The sequence below is a fragment of the Salminus brasiliensis genome, chromosome 3 (assembly GCF_030463535.1).
Source record: "Salminus brasiliensis chromosome 3, fSalBra1.hap2, whole genome shotgun sequence".
Lineage (NCBI taxonomy): Eukaryota > Metazoa > Chordata > Actinopteri > Characiformes > Bryconidae > Salminus > Salminus brasiliensis.
The window spans coordinates 52,283,271-52,298,055 of NC_132880.1; the positions used below are offsets into that span (position 1 = coordinate 52,283,271).

Consider the following 14,785-nt stretch of genomic DNA (forward strand, 5'->3'; position numbering starts at 1 on the left):
TACTTTATATTTACATTTCAGACATTTAGCAGATGCTCTTATCCAGAGCGACTTACAAAAGTGCTTTGCTATTTACCCAAGAAAAACCTCAGTTAGTTTGAAGAGGCTAAACATTCTAAGATACCTCTAAGTTTATGCACTACTAAACACAAGTCAGTATGGTGACCACTGCCATTGCCACCAAGTACGGAGAGGTTGGTCCGTTCTTGTCTTTGTAAGCCAGCGCCAGGGGTTTGAATCTGATGAGGGCGACTACTGGAAGCCAGTGAAGAGAACGCAGCAGTGGAGTGACACGGCTGAATCCTATGACAGGTCTCGTTTTCACTCTAAAAAATACATTACCTCAACATAGTTTTTACCCAAATAAGAAGATGCATTTGTGTAGATATGATATGCACCATATCTCCAAACATTTGAGGACCCCTCCCCCCTTCTAAAAAATTCATTTAGTTACTTTCAGTTGCACCGATTGCACAGATGTGCAAATATGCAAATAAAGCGCGTGTAGCATAATGCTCTTTACGTTGAATGCAATCAAATCCTCACAGCAATGCTCTAAGATCTAGTAAAAATAATACACCGTGCAGGTGTCCAAATACATTTGTCTGTATAGTGTACTGTTTTGTGTAGCCCCTTGACACCTTTCAATCATGAACTGTTTTTAGAGTGGGACATAAAACAGAAAAGCTCATCTAAACAAATAATTAAAAATAAACCTAAAATAGAACTGAAATATAAATAAAGCTTGAACGTTTTTCTTTTTTTTTTTATTGAATACTTTCTTAATACCTTTGCATTATTTGTCATTAATGTTAAAATACACACCTATCAAATACGAAAGAAAAATAGTAAAAAATAAGATCAGAGTAAATTGTCACTCTTCAGCAACAAACGTATTATCTCCCAGAACAGCAACTTTACAGGAAAAGGACGAAGCCATCTTAACTTTCAGTGGAAGTCAATGTAAAAATATTGTATTCCAAGTCATTTGGGAGCACTGCATCAGGAAATTGTGATACACAGTGAAAAACAATAGCACACAAAGTTAAAAAACGGCATGCAATGTTACATTACATGACAGCAATGATATTTAAAAGTGGCCCCGGAGTAATATTGCTCCACAGTTCTAGAGAAACAAAATGCAACACAGTAGAATATATCTATAGAACCAGTAGCACACAAACTCAGACTGAAAAATGGTACTCTGAATTTACATGATTTTATTGTGGCATACAGACGTGAATTAACTACAGAAATGCAAGATGTATGATATAATGCACCAGAAGATCACAATACAATGTGATAGGAAGTACGTATTTTAATGAATGAAATGGAATGAATGAAAGCAAATACTCCACTCGTCTCCTGTCTAGGAACACGAGTAGTCTAAAAGAATTGGCTGCAGTTCAATTGTCAGCCTTATTTTTTTCACAGATGAAAATATATGTGTTTGGGTCTTTTGTAACTGATTAAAGTCTATTAAGTCGGATCATTGATGTGCACACTCTTTGTAGTCTAGAAACAATATAAAACACGATGTTCTCAATGTCCGACTACACCAACAAACACAAACCATGCGGTAATTCTGATCACCTTTATTTAGCTTTAACTGACAGGTACAGGTTCGTCTTTTTAAACCACACACTTCTGATTGGCCATCTCTATCAGTCAAAGTCCATTCAACATTTAGTGGTACTGTCTTCTGAGGGCGGAGGCTGCGACAGCCAGGAACTTCTGGAAAGCTGCCTGAACTTCAGCCGTGAAGCTAGTTCCCAGTCTGGAGGCAACGACGATGGTCAGGCAGTCAGCCAGCAGCTGCATGATAGAGAATAAAGACGAGTCAGCGCTTGCAGTGAATGAAAGACTACATGTAGACACAATCAGTTGAAGAGATGATCAATCTACACAACAGAACTCACCCTGAAGTTGTCGGGATCCACATGCAGTTTCTCAGAGTGCAGCACACTGAGTTCAGCGTAGGTCTCCTTGATGTTGTCCATGTTCTTCACAGCTTTGCCCAGACCATGGAGTACAACTGCACCGTGGGCTGCAACCATGGGGTTCCCCATGATGGCAGCAGCGTTGTACAGGTTTCCAAACTTACCGAAGTACCTCTGCGTCCAGGGGTACACCACAAGGCATCTGAGTAGTAAAATATGTATATGGAAATACTAAATTTATATCACGTACACAATTTAAGCACACACATACAGATAAATAGATGTACATTTTCACGACCGTACCTCGCCAGGGTATGGTGTCCAACGGATTCGTAATCCATTTTAGAAAAGATGTCCTGGATGGTGGCGCGCTCGAAATCTGTCCACTCTACCATGGTGCTGACTTTGTGGTCTCTATGTGTCCTGCAGAAGACGAACCCTGTAAACTAAGAGTCTTGAGCGGCAGCTTATATATCCACATGTCCACCCCTCCCAACCTCTTACGATTGGTTAATAGAGATGTGGACTGGGTCTCCTCTTGGGTAGGGTGAAGGATTTTCATCAGATACGCATGAACTGTTATAAAACGTTTAAATAAGCAAACCGTCTTAAAAATTCAATTGAACGAAACTAATAACGGTATAAGTTATATTTTGATCGCTAATTATTATCATTTTCATTCAAACTGAAACAGCATCCAGGTGATTTACATATTTTATTCAAAACTGTTTTTAACAATGTATTTTTTTGCTTTCAATGTGTTTGAGAAATGAACATATATTATATTCAGCTCGTTTTCCTAAATGTTGTGTAGGAGAGAATTTAAGTAATTTTGATTAGTCTGAGGTAAGATTACTGTGAAAACAAAAAATGTTGTCTTGAAATTGAAGGGCAAAAAAATCATCACAAACACCTAGAATTTCTACCAATTGAAACTTTTCGAGCAACCGAGTACCCAAATATTTAAAGTTTAAATAGCAATCATATTGCCTATTTACATGTCTGATTTCTATCAATTTGGTGAAGTTTAAAAAAACAATACATGAGTAATGGGTACTGTAGGTCAGGTGGAACAATAATATTTTACTGGAACAGCACAATAAAGAAATACAATATTATATATTACTATTAAAATACATTTTAATTAAGGGCAAAATCATGCATATTGTTACCTACAACAATTTCAAATGAGATCAATTAAATACATTGACTACATGTTAGTCAATGTAACAAAGTTACATTGTCACCTTCTTGGCATACATTGGTGGCTGTCCAAATGCTTTTGGACACACCTAATGAAGTCCTTCAGCTACTTAAAATTTCCCCATTGGTGATTCAGATGTGCGAATACACACATATAGCTTGTCTAGCCCCTTTTGAGAAGTATTGCCAACAGAATAAGACTCTCGGAAGCAGATAAGAAGCCAATGTCATCTTTTTGCCTTAATCCTCTTGAGGTGTATTCTGAGTTGTTTCTTAAAATCAAGTTTGACTTTTGTAAAATGTTTTCAGTGCTATAAAATCTGTCTATGCCAATATGTGCTAAAAAAAAACCTCATTCAACTCAATTGCGGTATTAGAACATTCAACAAATAAATCGTTAGATAATTTGTACATACATAATCTGCCTGTGAGATTAATAATAATACTTGGACCACTTACTAATTATATATACAGTGCTTTTTAACCCCCTTTGTAATTTTCTATTTTACTACCTATATATGATTTAGAATTCAGATGTTAAAAAACAGCTTTAGTATTTATGAATCAAATGATGCAACACTTAAAAATATTTAAGAATTATTATTATATTTATATTATTAATTATTAGAGTTAGATTTTTCAACAACTTTGTTGGAAAGCATAACAACCTCTGCTCTTAGATACTGGTGTTCAATCCTACACAATGAGTACAATGAGTTGCTGCTACTCTTATGTTTAAAAGTTTTTTATAGGTATTGTTTTTGGAAATTAACTGGACTGCGTTGTATGGTTTCTGTCACATTGAACACTTTTATTTCAAACCAACATTAATATCAATAAGTCTTTCTGAGGTCCTCAGAAGCTTCTTCCAAAGTCACACCTGATTATCTCACTCTTCTAACACCCTTTATTATGAACTCATACTCCTTGAGCTTCACAAAATGTGGGAACACGTAATAAAAAAAAAACATGTAAACTTATTATGAAGTGTATGGATCTGATGATATTTCAGGAAATTTCTAGCTAATTTAAGATGTCTAATTGATATATCTTTTTATTGCGTATTTCATAATGCATGGTCCTGAAGTAGCTTGCTGAAATGAAGACATTAATTTCTGTGAAAGGGCAGAAATAACCTGTTATCTAGACTTTTTAGAGGTCACACCCGCAGAAAATAACTGCTATTTATAAAAAGATAATTATCAGAAACACCCATTATTTGAAACTTGAACATTCTAAACATTTTCCTAATTTCTTGTCTAGATTAATAAATGATCAAGCAAAAATATTTGGTTTCAGTTGATAAAAGTGAATAAGAACACTTTTATTGCATAACACTTTCTGGATTGCTACAAGTTGAAAACAAATGGAGACACCAAAACAGATATAAAGCAAAAGCAAAACCGTTAAAGCTAACCTTTGAAATGTTCTGCTGACAAGGCCTAATAATGGGTAAACCATTTAGATATGTGCCAATATGGCAAAGTTGTTAAAGTTACCTACATTTTACTCTACAGGTTTCAAGGTTGGCCTATCTCTGGCAAACAGAAGCAGTGTAGTCTAATCTCTCATCTCTGAAACGCCTCCAGTTTGGTTTTTCCGGTGGGTCTCGGGAGTGCCGACTTGGGGTCGTGGTATAAATGAGTGAATCTTTGGAGCTTTTAACAGAAGTTCTTCCAAACCACTCTGTAACCATGAGCCTCTCTGCCAAGGACAAGGAAGCAGTCAAAGCCTTCTGGGCTAAGATCTCCCCGAAAGCTGAAGATATCGGGGCCGATGCTCTGACTAGGTAGGTTTCTTGATTCATCCATGTCTTCTCTCTGTTTCTTCTACACATCTCTGTCTCTTCGCTGCTGAGGGTGAACTCTGGATGTGTCCACACAGGATGCTGACCGTCTACCCGCAGACCAAGACCTACTTCTCCCACTGGAAGGACTTGAGCCCCGGCTCTGCCCCTGTGAGGAAGCACGGGAAAACGGTGATGTCTGGTGTGGCAGAGGCCGTCAGCAAAATCGATGACCTGACCAACGGGCTGCTCACCCTCAGCGTGCTGCATGCTTTCCAGCTGCGTATTGACCCTGCCAACTTCAAGGTAGGGCCGGTTCCTTTCATTGTAGCGTTCTATATCTCCTTCTTCTGCCTGCAGTGTTATAATCAGACCTCTGCTTTCTGTAGATCCTCTCCCACAACCTGCTTGTGGTTCTGGCCATCCAGTTCCCCAACGACTTCACTCCTGAGGTGCATGTGGCTATGGACAAGTTCCTCTCTGCGTTGGCCCTGGCTCTCTCTGAGAAGTACAGATAAGCAGCCAAACTCTGTTTGAATGGCCATTCTGTCTCATGAAGATCCAATAAATGACTGTGAATCATATAAACCCAATGTGTTTGTCTGTTTTTGAAGTAAAACCTCTTTAACTGCATGTTTCTAACTTTAACACTTTAAACATACATTTGTTAGCACACTGAAAAACATGCTACTTTATATTTACATTTCAGACATTTAGCAGATGCTCTTATCCAGAGCGACTTACAAAAGTGCTTTGCTATTTACCCAAGAAAAACCTCAGTTAGTTTGAAGAGGCTAAACATTCTAAGATACCTCTAAGTTTATGCACTACTAAACACAAGTCAGTATGGTGACCACTGCCATTGCCACCAAGTACGGAGAGGTTGGTCCGTTCTTGTCTTTGTAAGCCAGCGCCAGGGGTTTGAATCTGATGAGGGCGACTACTGGAAGCCAGTGAAGAGAACGCAGCAGTGGAGTGACACGGCTGAATCCTATGACAGGTCTCGTTTTCACTCTAAAAAATACATTACCTCAACATAGTTTTTACCCAAATAAGAAGATGCATTTGTGTAGATATGATATGCACCATATCTCCAAACATTTGAGGACCCCTCCCCCCTTCTAAAAAATTCATTTAGTTACTTTCAGTTGCACCGATTGCACAGATGTGCAAATATGCAAATAAAGCGCGTGTAGCATAATGCTCTTTACGTTGAATGCAATCAAATCCTCACAGCAATGCTCTAAGATCTAGTAAAAATAATACACCGTGTAGGTGTCCAAATACATTTGTCTGTATAGTGTACTGTTTTGTGTAGCCCCTTGACACCTTTCAATCATGAACTGTTTTTAGAGTGGGACATAAAACAGAAAAGCTCATCTAAACAAATAATTAAAAATAAACCTAAAATAGAACTGAAATATAAATAAAGCTTGAACGTTTTTCTTTTTTTTTTTTTATTGAATACTTTCTTAATACCTTTGCATTATTTGTCATTAATGTTAAAATACACACCTATCAAATACGAAAGAAAAATAGTAAAAAATAAGATCAGAGTAAATTGTCACTCTTCAGCAACAAACGTATTATCTCCCAGAACAGCAACTTTACAGGAAAAGGACGAAGCCATCTTAACTTTCAGTGGAAGTCAATGTAAAAATATTGTATTCCAAGTCATTTGGGAGCACTGCATCAGGAAATTGTGATACACAGTGAAAAACAATAGCACACAAAGTTAAAAAACGGCATGCAATGTTACATTACATGACAGCAATGATATTTAAAAGTGGCCCCGGAGTAATATTGCTCCACAGTTCTAGAGAAACAAAATGCAACACAGTAGAATATATCTATAGAACCAGTAGCACACAAACTCAGACTGAAAAATGGTACTCTGAATTTACATGATTTTATTGTGGCATACAGACGTGAATTAACTACAGAAATGCAAGATGTATGATATAATGCACCAGAAGATCACAATACAATGTGATAGGAAGTACGTATTTTAATGAATGAAATGGAATGAATGAAAGCAAATACTCCACTCGTCTCCTGTCTAGGAACACGAGTAGTCTAAAAGAATTGGCTGCAGTTCAATTGTCAGCCTTATTTTTTTCACAGATGAAAATATATGTGTTTGGGTCTTTTGTAACTGATTAAAGTCTATTAAGTCGGATCATTGATGTGCACACTCTTTGTAGTCTAGAAACAATATAAAACACGATGTTCTCAATGTCCGACTACACCAACAAACACAAACCATGCGGTAATTCTGATCACCTTTATTTAGCTTTAACTGACAGGTACAGGTTCGTCTTTTTAAACCACACACTTCTGATTGGCCATCTCTATCAGTCAAAGTCCATTCAACATTTAGTGGTACTGTCTTCTGAGGGCGGAGGCTGCGACAGCCAGGAACTTCTGGAAAGCTGCCTGAACTTCAGCCGTGAAGCTAGTTCCCAGTCTGGAGGCAACGACGATGGTCAGGCAGTCAGCCAGCAGCTGCATGATAGAGAATAAAGACGAGTCAGCGCTTGCAGTGAATGAAAGACTACATGTAGACACAATCAGTTGAAGAGATGATCAATCTACACAACAGAACTCACCCTGAAGTTGTCGGGATCCACATGCAGTTTCTCAGAGTGCAGCACACTGAGTTCAGCGTAGGTCTCCTTGATGTTGTCCATGTTCTTCACAGCTTTGCCCAGACCATGGAGTACAACTGCACCGTGGGCTGCAACCATGGGGTTCCCCATGATGGCAGCAGCGTTGTACAGGTTTCCAAAATTACCGAAGTACCTCTGCGTCCAGGGGTACACCACAAGGCATCTGAGTAGTAAAATATGTATATGGAAATACTAAATTTATATCACGTACACAATTTAAGCACACACATACAGATAAATAGATGTACATTTTCACGACCGTACCTCGCCAGGGCATGGTGTCCAACGGATTCGTAATCCATTTTAGAAAAGATGTCCTGGATGGTGGCGCGCTCGAAATCTGTCCACTCTACCATGGTGCTGACTTTGTGGTCTCTATGTGTCCTGCAGAAGACGAACCCTGTAAACTAAGAGTCTTGAGCGGCAGCTTATATATCCACATGTCCACCCCTCCCAACCTCTTACGATTGGTTAATAGAGATGTGGACTGGGTCTCCTCTTGGGTAGGGTGAAGGATTTTCATCAGATACGCATGAACTGTTATAAAACGTTTAAATAAGCAAACCGTCTTAAAAATTCAATTGAACGAAACTAATAACGGTATAAGTTATATTTTGATCGCTAATTATTATCATTTTCATTCAAACTGAAACAGCATCCAGGTGATTTACATCTTTTATTCAAAACTGTTTTTAACAATGTATTTTTTTGCTTTCAATGTGTTTGAGAAATGAACATATATTATATTCAGCTCGTTTTCCTAAATGTTGTGTAGGAGAGAATTTAAGTAATTTTGATTAGTCTGAGGTAAGATTACTGTGAAAACAAAAAATGTTGTCTTGAAATTGAAGGGCAAAAAAATCATCACAAACACCTAGAATTTCTACCAATTGAAACTTTTCGAGCAACCGAGTACCCAAATATTTAAAGTTTAAATAGCAATCATATTGTCTGATTTCTATCAATTTGGTGAAGTTTAAAAAACAATACATGAGTAATGGGTACTGTAGGTCAGGTGGAACAATAATATTTTACTGGAACAGCACAATAAAGAAATACAATATTATATATTACTATTAAAATACATTTTAATTAAGGGCAAAATCATGCATATTGTTACCTACAACAATTTCAAATGAGACCAATTAAATACATTGACTACATGTTAGTCAATGTAACAAAGTTACATTGTCACCTTCTTGGCATACATTGGTGGCTGTTCAAATGCTTTTGGACACACCTAATGAAGTCCTTCAGCTACTTAAAATTTCCCCATTGGTGATTCAGATGTGCGAATACACACATATAGCTTGTCTAGCCCCTTTTGAGAAGTATTGCCAACAGAATAAGACTCTCGGAAGCAGATAAGAAGCCAATGTCATCTTTTTGCCTTAATCCTCTTGAGGTGTATTCTGAGTTGTTTCTTAAAATCAAGTTTGACTTTTGTAAAATGTTTTCAGTGCTATAAAATCTGTCTATGCCAATATGTGCTAAAAAAAAACCTCATTCAACTCAATTGCGGTATTAGAACATTCAACAAATAAATCGTTAGATAATTTGTACATACATAATCTGCCTGTGAGATTAATAATAATACTTGGACCACTTACTAATTATATATACAGTGCTTTTTAACCCCCTTTGTAATTTTCTATTTTACTACCTATATATGATTTAGAATTCAGATGTTAAAAAACAGCTTTAGTATTTATGAATCAAATGATGCAACACTTAAAAATATTTAAGAATTATTATTATATTTATATTATTAATTATTAGAGTTAGATTTTTCAACAACTTTGTTGGAAAGCATAACAACCTCTGCTCTTAGATACTGGTGTTCAATCCTACACAATGAGTACAATGAGTTGCTGCTACTCTTATGTTTAAAAGTTTTTTATAGGTATTGTTTTTGGAAATTAACTGGACTGCGTTGTATGGTTTCTGTCACATTGAACACTTTTATTTCAAACCAACATTAACATCAATAAGTCTTTCTGAGGTCCTCAGAAGCTTCTTCCAAAGTCACACCTGATTATCTCACTCTTCTAACACCCTTTATTATGAACTCATACTCCTTGAGCTTCACAAAATGTGGGAACACGTAATAAAAAAAAAAACATGTAAACTTATTATGAAGTGTATGGATCTGATGATATTTCAGGAAATTTCTAGCTAATTTAAGATGTCTAATTGATATATCTTTTTATTGCGTATTTCATAATGCATGGTCCTGAAGTAGCTTGCTGAAATGAAGACATTAATTTCTGTGAAAGGGCAGAAATAACCTGTTATCTAGACTTTTTAGAGGTCACACCCGCAGAAAATAACTGCTATTTATAAAAAGATAATTATCAGAAACACCCATTATTTGAAACTTGAACATTCTAAACATTTTCCTAATTTCTTGTCTAGATTAATAAATGATCAAGCAAAAATATTTGGTTTCAGTTGATAAAAGTGAATAAGAACACTTTTATTGCATAACACTTTCTGGATTGCTACAAGTTGAAAACAAATGGAGACACCAAAACAGATATAAAGCAAAAGCAAAACCGTTAAAGCTAACCTTTGAAATGTTCTGCTGACAAGGCCTAATAATGGGTAAACCATTTAGATATGTGCCAATATGGCAAAGTTGTTAAAGTTACCTACATTTTACTCTACAGGTTTCAAGGTTGGCCTATCTCTGGCAAACAGAAGCAGTGTAGTCTAATCTCTCATCTCTGAAATGCCTCCAATTTGGTTTTTCTGGTGGGTCTCGGGTGTGCCGACTTGGGGTCGTGGTATAAATGAGTGAATCTTTGGAGCTTTTAACAGAAGTTCTTCCAAACCACTCTGTAACCATGAGCCTCTCTGCCAAGGACAAGGAAGCAGTCAAAACCTTCTGGGCTAAGATCTCCCCGAAAGCTGAAGATATCGGGGCCGATGCTCTGACTAGGTAGGTTTCTTGATTCATCCATGTCTTCTCTCTGTTTCTTCTACACATCTCTGTCTCTTCGCTGCTGAGGGTGAACTCTGGATGTGTCCACACAGGATGCTGACCGTCTACCCGCAGACCAAGACCTACTTCTCCCACTGGAAGGACTTGAGCCCCGGCTCTGCCCCTGTGAGGAAGCACGGGAAAACGGTGATGTCTGGTGTGGCAGAGGCCGTCAGCAAAATCGATGACCTGACCAACGGGCTGCTCACCCTCAGCGTGCTGCATGCTTTCCAGCTGCGTATTGACCCTGCCAACTTCAAGGTAGGGCCAGTTCCTTTCATTGTAGCGTTCTATATCTCCTTCTTCTGCCTGCAGTGTTATAATCAGACCTCTGCTTTCTGTAGATCCTCTCCCACAACCTGCTTGTGGTTCTGGCCATCCAGTTCCCCAACGACTTCACTCCTGAGGTGCATGTGGCTATGGACAAGTTCCTCTCTGCGTTGGCCCTGGCTCTCTCTGAGAAGTACAGATAAGCAGCCAAACTCTGTTTGAATGGCCATTCTGTCTCATGAAGATCCAATAAATGACTGTGAATCATATAAACCCAATGTGTTTGTCTGTTTTTGAAGTAAAACCTCTTTAACTGCATGTTTCTAACTTTAACACTTTAAACATACATTTGTTAGCACACTGAAAAACATGCTACTTTATATTTACATTTCAGACATTTAGCAGATGCTCTTATCCAGAGCGACTTACAAAAGTGCTTTGCTATTTACCCAAGAAAAACCTCAGTTAGTTTGAAGAGGCTAAACATTCTAAGATACCTCTAAGTTTATGCACTACTAAACACAAGTCAGTATGGTGACCACTGCCATTGCCACCAAGTACGGAGAGGTTGGTCCGTTCTTGTCTTTGTAAGCCAGCGCCAGGGGTTTGAATCTGATGAGGGCGACTACTGGAAGCCAGTGAAGAGAACGCAGCAGTGGAGTGACACGGCTGAATCCTATGACAGGTCTCGTTTTCACTCTAAAAAATACATTACCTCAACATAGTTTTTACCCAAATAAGAAGATGCATTTGTGTAGATATGATATGCACCATATCTCCAAACATTTGAGGACCCCTCCCCCCTTCTAAAAAATTCATTTAGTTACTTTCAGTTGCACCGATTGCACAGATGTGCAAATATGCAAATAAAGCGCGTGTAGCATAATGCTCTTTACGTTGAATGCAATCAAATCCTCACAGCAATGCTCTAAGATCTAGTAAAAATAATACACCGTGCAGGTGTCCAAATACATTTGTCTGTATAGTGTACTGTTTTGTGTAGCCCCTTGACACCTTTCAATCATGAACTGTTTTTAGAGTGGGACATAAAACAGAAAAGCTCATCTAAACAAATAATTAAAAATAAACCTAAAATAGAACTGAAATATAAATAAAGCTTGAACGTTTTTCTTTTTTTTTTTTTATTGAATACTTTCTTAATACCTTTGCATTATTTGTCATTAATGTTAAAATACACACCTATCAAATACGAAAGAAAAATAGTAAAAATAAGATCAGAGTAAATTGTCACTCTTCAGCAACAAACGTATTATCTCCCAGAACAGCAACTTTACAGGAAAAGGACGAAGCCATCTTAACTTTCAGTGGAAGTCAATGTAAAAATATTGTATTCCAAGTCATTTGGGAGCACTGCATCAGGAAATTGTGATACACAGTGAAAAACAATAGCACACAAAGTTAAAAAACGGCATGCAATGTTACATTACATGACAGCAATGATATTTAAAAGTGGCCCCGGAGTAATATTGCTCCACAGTTCTAGAGAAACAAAATGCAACACAGTAGAATATATCTATAGAACCAGTAGCACACAAACTCAGACTGAAAAATGGTACTCTGAATTTACATGATTTTATTGTGGCATACAGACGTGAATTAACTACAGAAATGCAAGATGTATGATATAATGCACCAGAAGATCACAATACAATGTGATAGGAAGTACGTATTTTAATGAATGAAATGGAATGAATGAAAGCAAATACTCCACTCGTCTCCTGTCTAGGAACACGAGTAGTCTAAAAGAATTGGCTGCAGTTCAATTGTCAGCCTTATTTTTTTCACAGATGAAAATATATGTGTTTGGGTCTTTTGTAACTGATTAAAGTCTATTAAGTCGGATCATTGATGTGCACACTCTTTGTAGTCTAGAAACAATATAAAACACGATGTTCTCAATGTCCGACTACACCAACAAACACAAACCATGCGGTAATTCTGATCACCTTTATTTAGCTTTAACTGACAGGTACAGGTTCGTCTTTTTAAACCACACACTTCTGATTGGCCATCTCTATCAGTCAAAGTCCATTCAACATTTAGTGGTACTGTCTTCTGAGGGCGGAGGCTGCGACAGCCAGGAACTTCTGGAAAGCTGCCTGAACTTCAGCCGTGAAGCTAGTTCCCAGTCTGGAGGCAACGACGATGGTCAGGCAGTCAGCCAGCAGCTGCATGATAGAGAATAAAGACGAGTCAGCGCTTGCAGTGAATGAAAGACTACATGTAGACACAATCAGTTGAAGAGATGATCAATCTACACAACAGAACTCACCCTGAAGTTGTCGGGATCCACATGCAGTTTCTCAGAGTGCAGCACACTGAGTTCAGCGTAGGTCTCCTTGATGTTGTCCATGTTCTTCACAGCTTTGCCCAGACCATGGAGTACAACTGCACCGTGGGCTGCAACCATGGGGTTCCCCATGATGGCAGCAGCGTTGTACAGGTTTCCAAAATTACCGAAGTACCTCTGCGTCCAGGGGTACACCACAAGGCATCTGAGTAGTAAAATATGTATATGGAAATACTAAATTTATATCACGTACACAATTTAAGCACACACATACAGATAAATAGATGTACATTTTCACGACCGTACCTCGCCAGGGCATGGTGTCCAACGGATTCGTAATCCATTTTAGAAAAGATGTCCTGGATGGTGGCGCGCTCGAAATCTGTCCACTCTACCATGGTGCTGACTTTGTGGTCTCTATGTGTCCTGCAGAAGACGAACCCTGTAAACTAAGAGTCTTGAGCGGCAGCTTATATATCCACATGTCCACCCCTCCCAACCTCTTACGATTGGTTAATAGAGATGTGGACTGGGTCTCCTCTTGGGTAGGGTGAAGGATTTTCATCAGATACGCATGAACTGTTATAAAACGTTTAAATAAGCAAACCGTCTTAAAAATTCAATTGAACGAAACTAATAACGGTATAAGTTATATTTTGATCGCTAATTATTATCATTTTCATTCAAACTGAAACAGCATCCAGGTGATTTACATATTTTATTCAAAACTGTTTTTAACAATGTATTTTTTTGCTTTCAATGTGTTTGAGAAATGAACATATATTATATTCAGCTCGTTTTCCTAAATGTTGTGTAGGAGAGAATTTAAGTAATTTTGATTAGTCTGAGGTAAGATTACTGTGAAAACAAAAAATGTTGTCTTGAAATTGAAGGGCAAAAAAATCATCACAAACACCTAGAATTTCTACCAATTGAAACTTTTCGAGCAACCGAGTACCCAAATATTTAAAGTTTAAATAGCAATCATATTGCCTATTTACATGTCTGATTTCTATCAATTTGGTGAAGTTTAAAAAAACAATACATGAGTAATGGGTACTGTAGGTCAGGTGGAACAATAATATTTTACTGGAACAGCACAATAAAGAAATACAATATTATATATTACTATTAAAATACATTTTAATTAAGGGCAAAATCATGCATATTGTTACCTACAACAATTTCAAATGAGATCAATTAAATACATTGACTACATGTTAGTCAATGTAACAAAGTTACATTGTCACCTTCTTGGCATACATTGGTGGCTGTCCAAATGCTTTTGGACACACCTAATGAAGTCCTTCAGCTACTTAAAATTTCCCCATTGGTGATTCAGATGTGCGAATACACACATATAGCTTGTCTAGCCCCTTTTGAGAAGTATTGCCAACAGAATAAGACTCTCGGAAGCAGATAAGAAGCCAATGTCATCTTTTTGCCTTAATCCTCTTGAGGTGTATTCTGAGTTGTTTCTTAAAATCAAGTTTGACTTTTGTAAAATGTTTTCAGTGCTATAAAATCTGTCTATGCCAATATGTGCTAAAAAAAAACCTCATTCAACTCAATTGCGGTATTAGAACATTCAACAAATAAATCGTTAGATAATTTGTACATACA

General features: G+C 37.5%; 5 protein-coding genes across 5 annotated transcripts; 2 read left to right on the forward strand and 3 right to left on the reverse strand.

Moving 5' to 3' along the window:
• Nucleotides 1-1,203: 1,203 nt before the first annotated feature.
• LOC140552342 (hemoglobin subunit beta-2-like) lies at nt 1,204-2,367 on the reverse strand. The gene is made up of 3 exons (XM_072676558.1): nt 2,244-2,367; nt 1,920-2,142; nt 1,204-1,815 (listed from the first exon to the last, which is right to left on the reverse strand). Exons 1-3 carry the CDS (start codon nt 2,333-2,335, stop codon nt 1,687-1,689), a joined length of 444 nt encoding a protein of 147 aa, XP_072532659.1. The 5' UTR covers nt 2,336-2,367; the 3' UTR covers nt 1,204-1,686.
• Nucleotides 2,368-4,837: 2,470 nt separating this feature from the next.
• LOC140551557 (hemoglobin embryonic subunit alpha-like) lies at nt 4,838-5,447 on the forward strand. The gene is made up of 3 exons (XM_072675017.1): nt 4,838-4,932; nt 5,028-5,235; nt 5,319-5,447. Exons 1-3 carry the CDS (start codon nt 4,838-4,840, stop codon nt 5,445-5,447), a joined length of 432 nt encoding a protein of 143 aa, XP_072531118.1.
• Nucleotides 5,448-6,822: 1,375 nt separating this feature from the next.
• On the reverse strand, nt 6,823-7,977 carry LOC140552344 (hemoglobin subunit beta-2-like). The gene is made up of 3 exons (XM_072676559.1): nt 7,863-7,977; nt 7,539-7,761; nt 6,823-7,434 (listed from the first exon to the last, which is right to left on the reverse strand). The coding sequence occupies exons 1-3, from the start codon at nt 7,952-7,954 to the stop codon at nt 7,306-7,308; spliced, it is 444 nt and encodes a 147-aa protein (XP_072532660.1). The 5' UTR covers nt 7,955-7,977; the 3' UTR covers nt 6,823-7,305.
• A 2,467-nt stretch (nt 7,978-10,444) lies between these two features.
• On the forward strand, nt 10,445-11,054 carry LOC140551558 (hemoglobin embryonic subunit alpha-like). The gene is made up of 3 exons (XM_072675018.1): nt 10,445-10,539; nt 10,635-10,842; nt 10,926-11,054. The coding sequence occupies exons 1-3, from the start codon at nt 10,445-10,447 to the stop codon at nt 11,052-11,054; spliced, it is 432 nt and encodes a 143-aa protein (XP_072531119.1).
• A 1,374-nt stretch (nt 11,055-12,428) lies between these two features.
• On the reverse strand, nt 12,429-13,583 carry LOC140552345 (hemoglobin subunit beta-2-like). Its single transcript, XM_072676560.1, has 3 exons — nt 13,469-13,583; nt 13,145-13,367; nt 12,429-13,040 (listed from the first exon to the last, which is right to left on the reverse strand). The coding sequence occupies exons 1-3, from the start codon at nt 13,558-13,560 to the stop codon at nt 12,912-12,914; spliced, it is 444 nt and encodes a 147-aa protein (XP_072532661.1). The 5' UTR covers nt 13,561-13,583; the 3' UTR covers nt 12,429-12,911.
• Between the last annotated feature and the right edge of the window lie 1,202 nt (nt 13,584-14,785).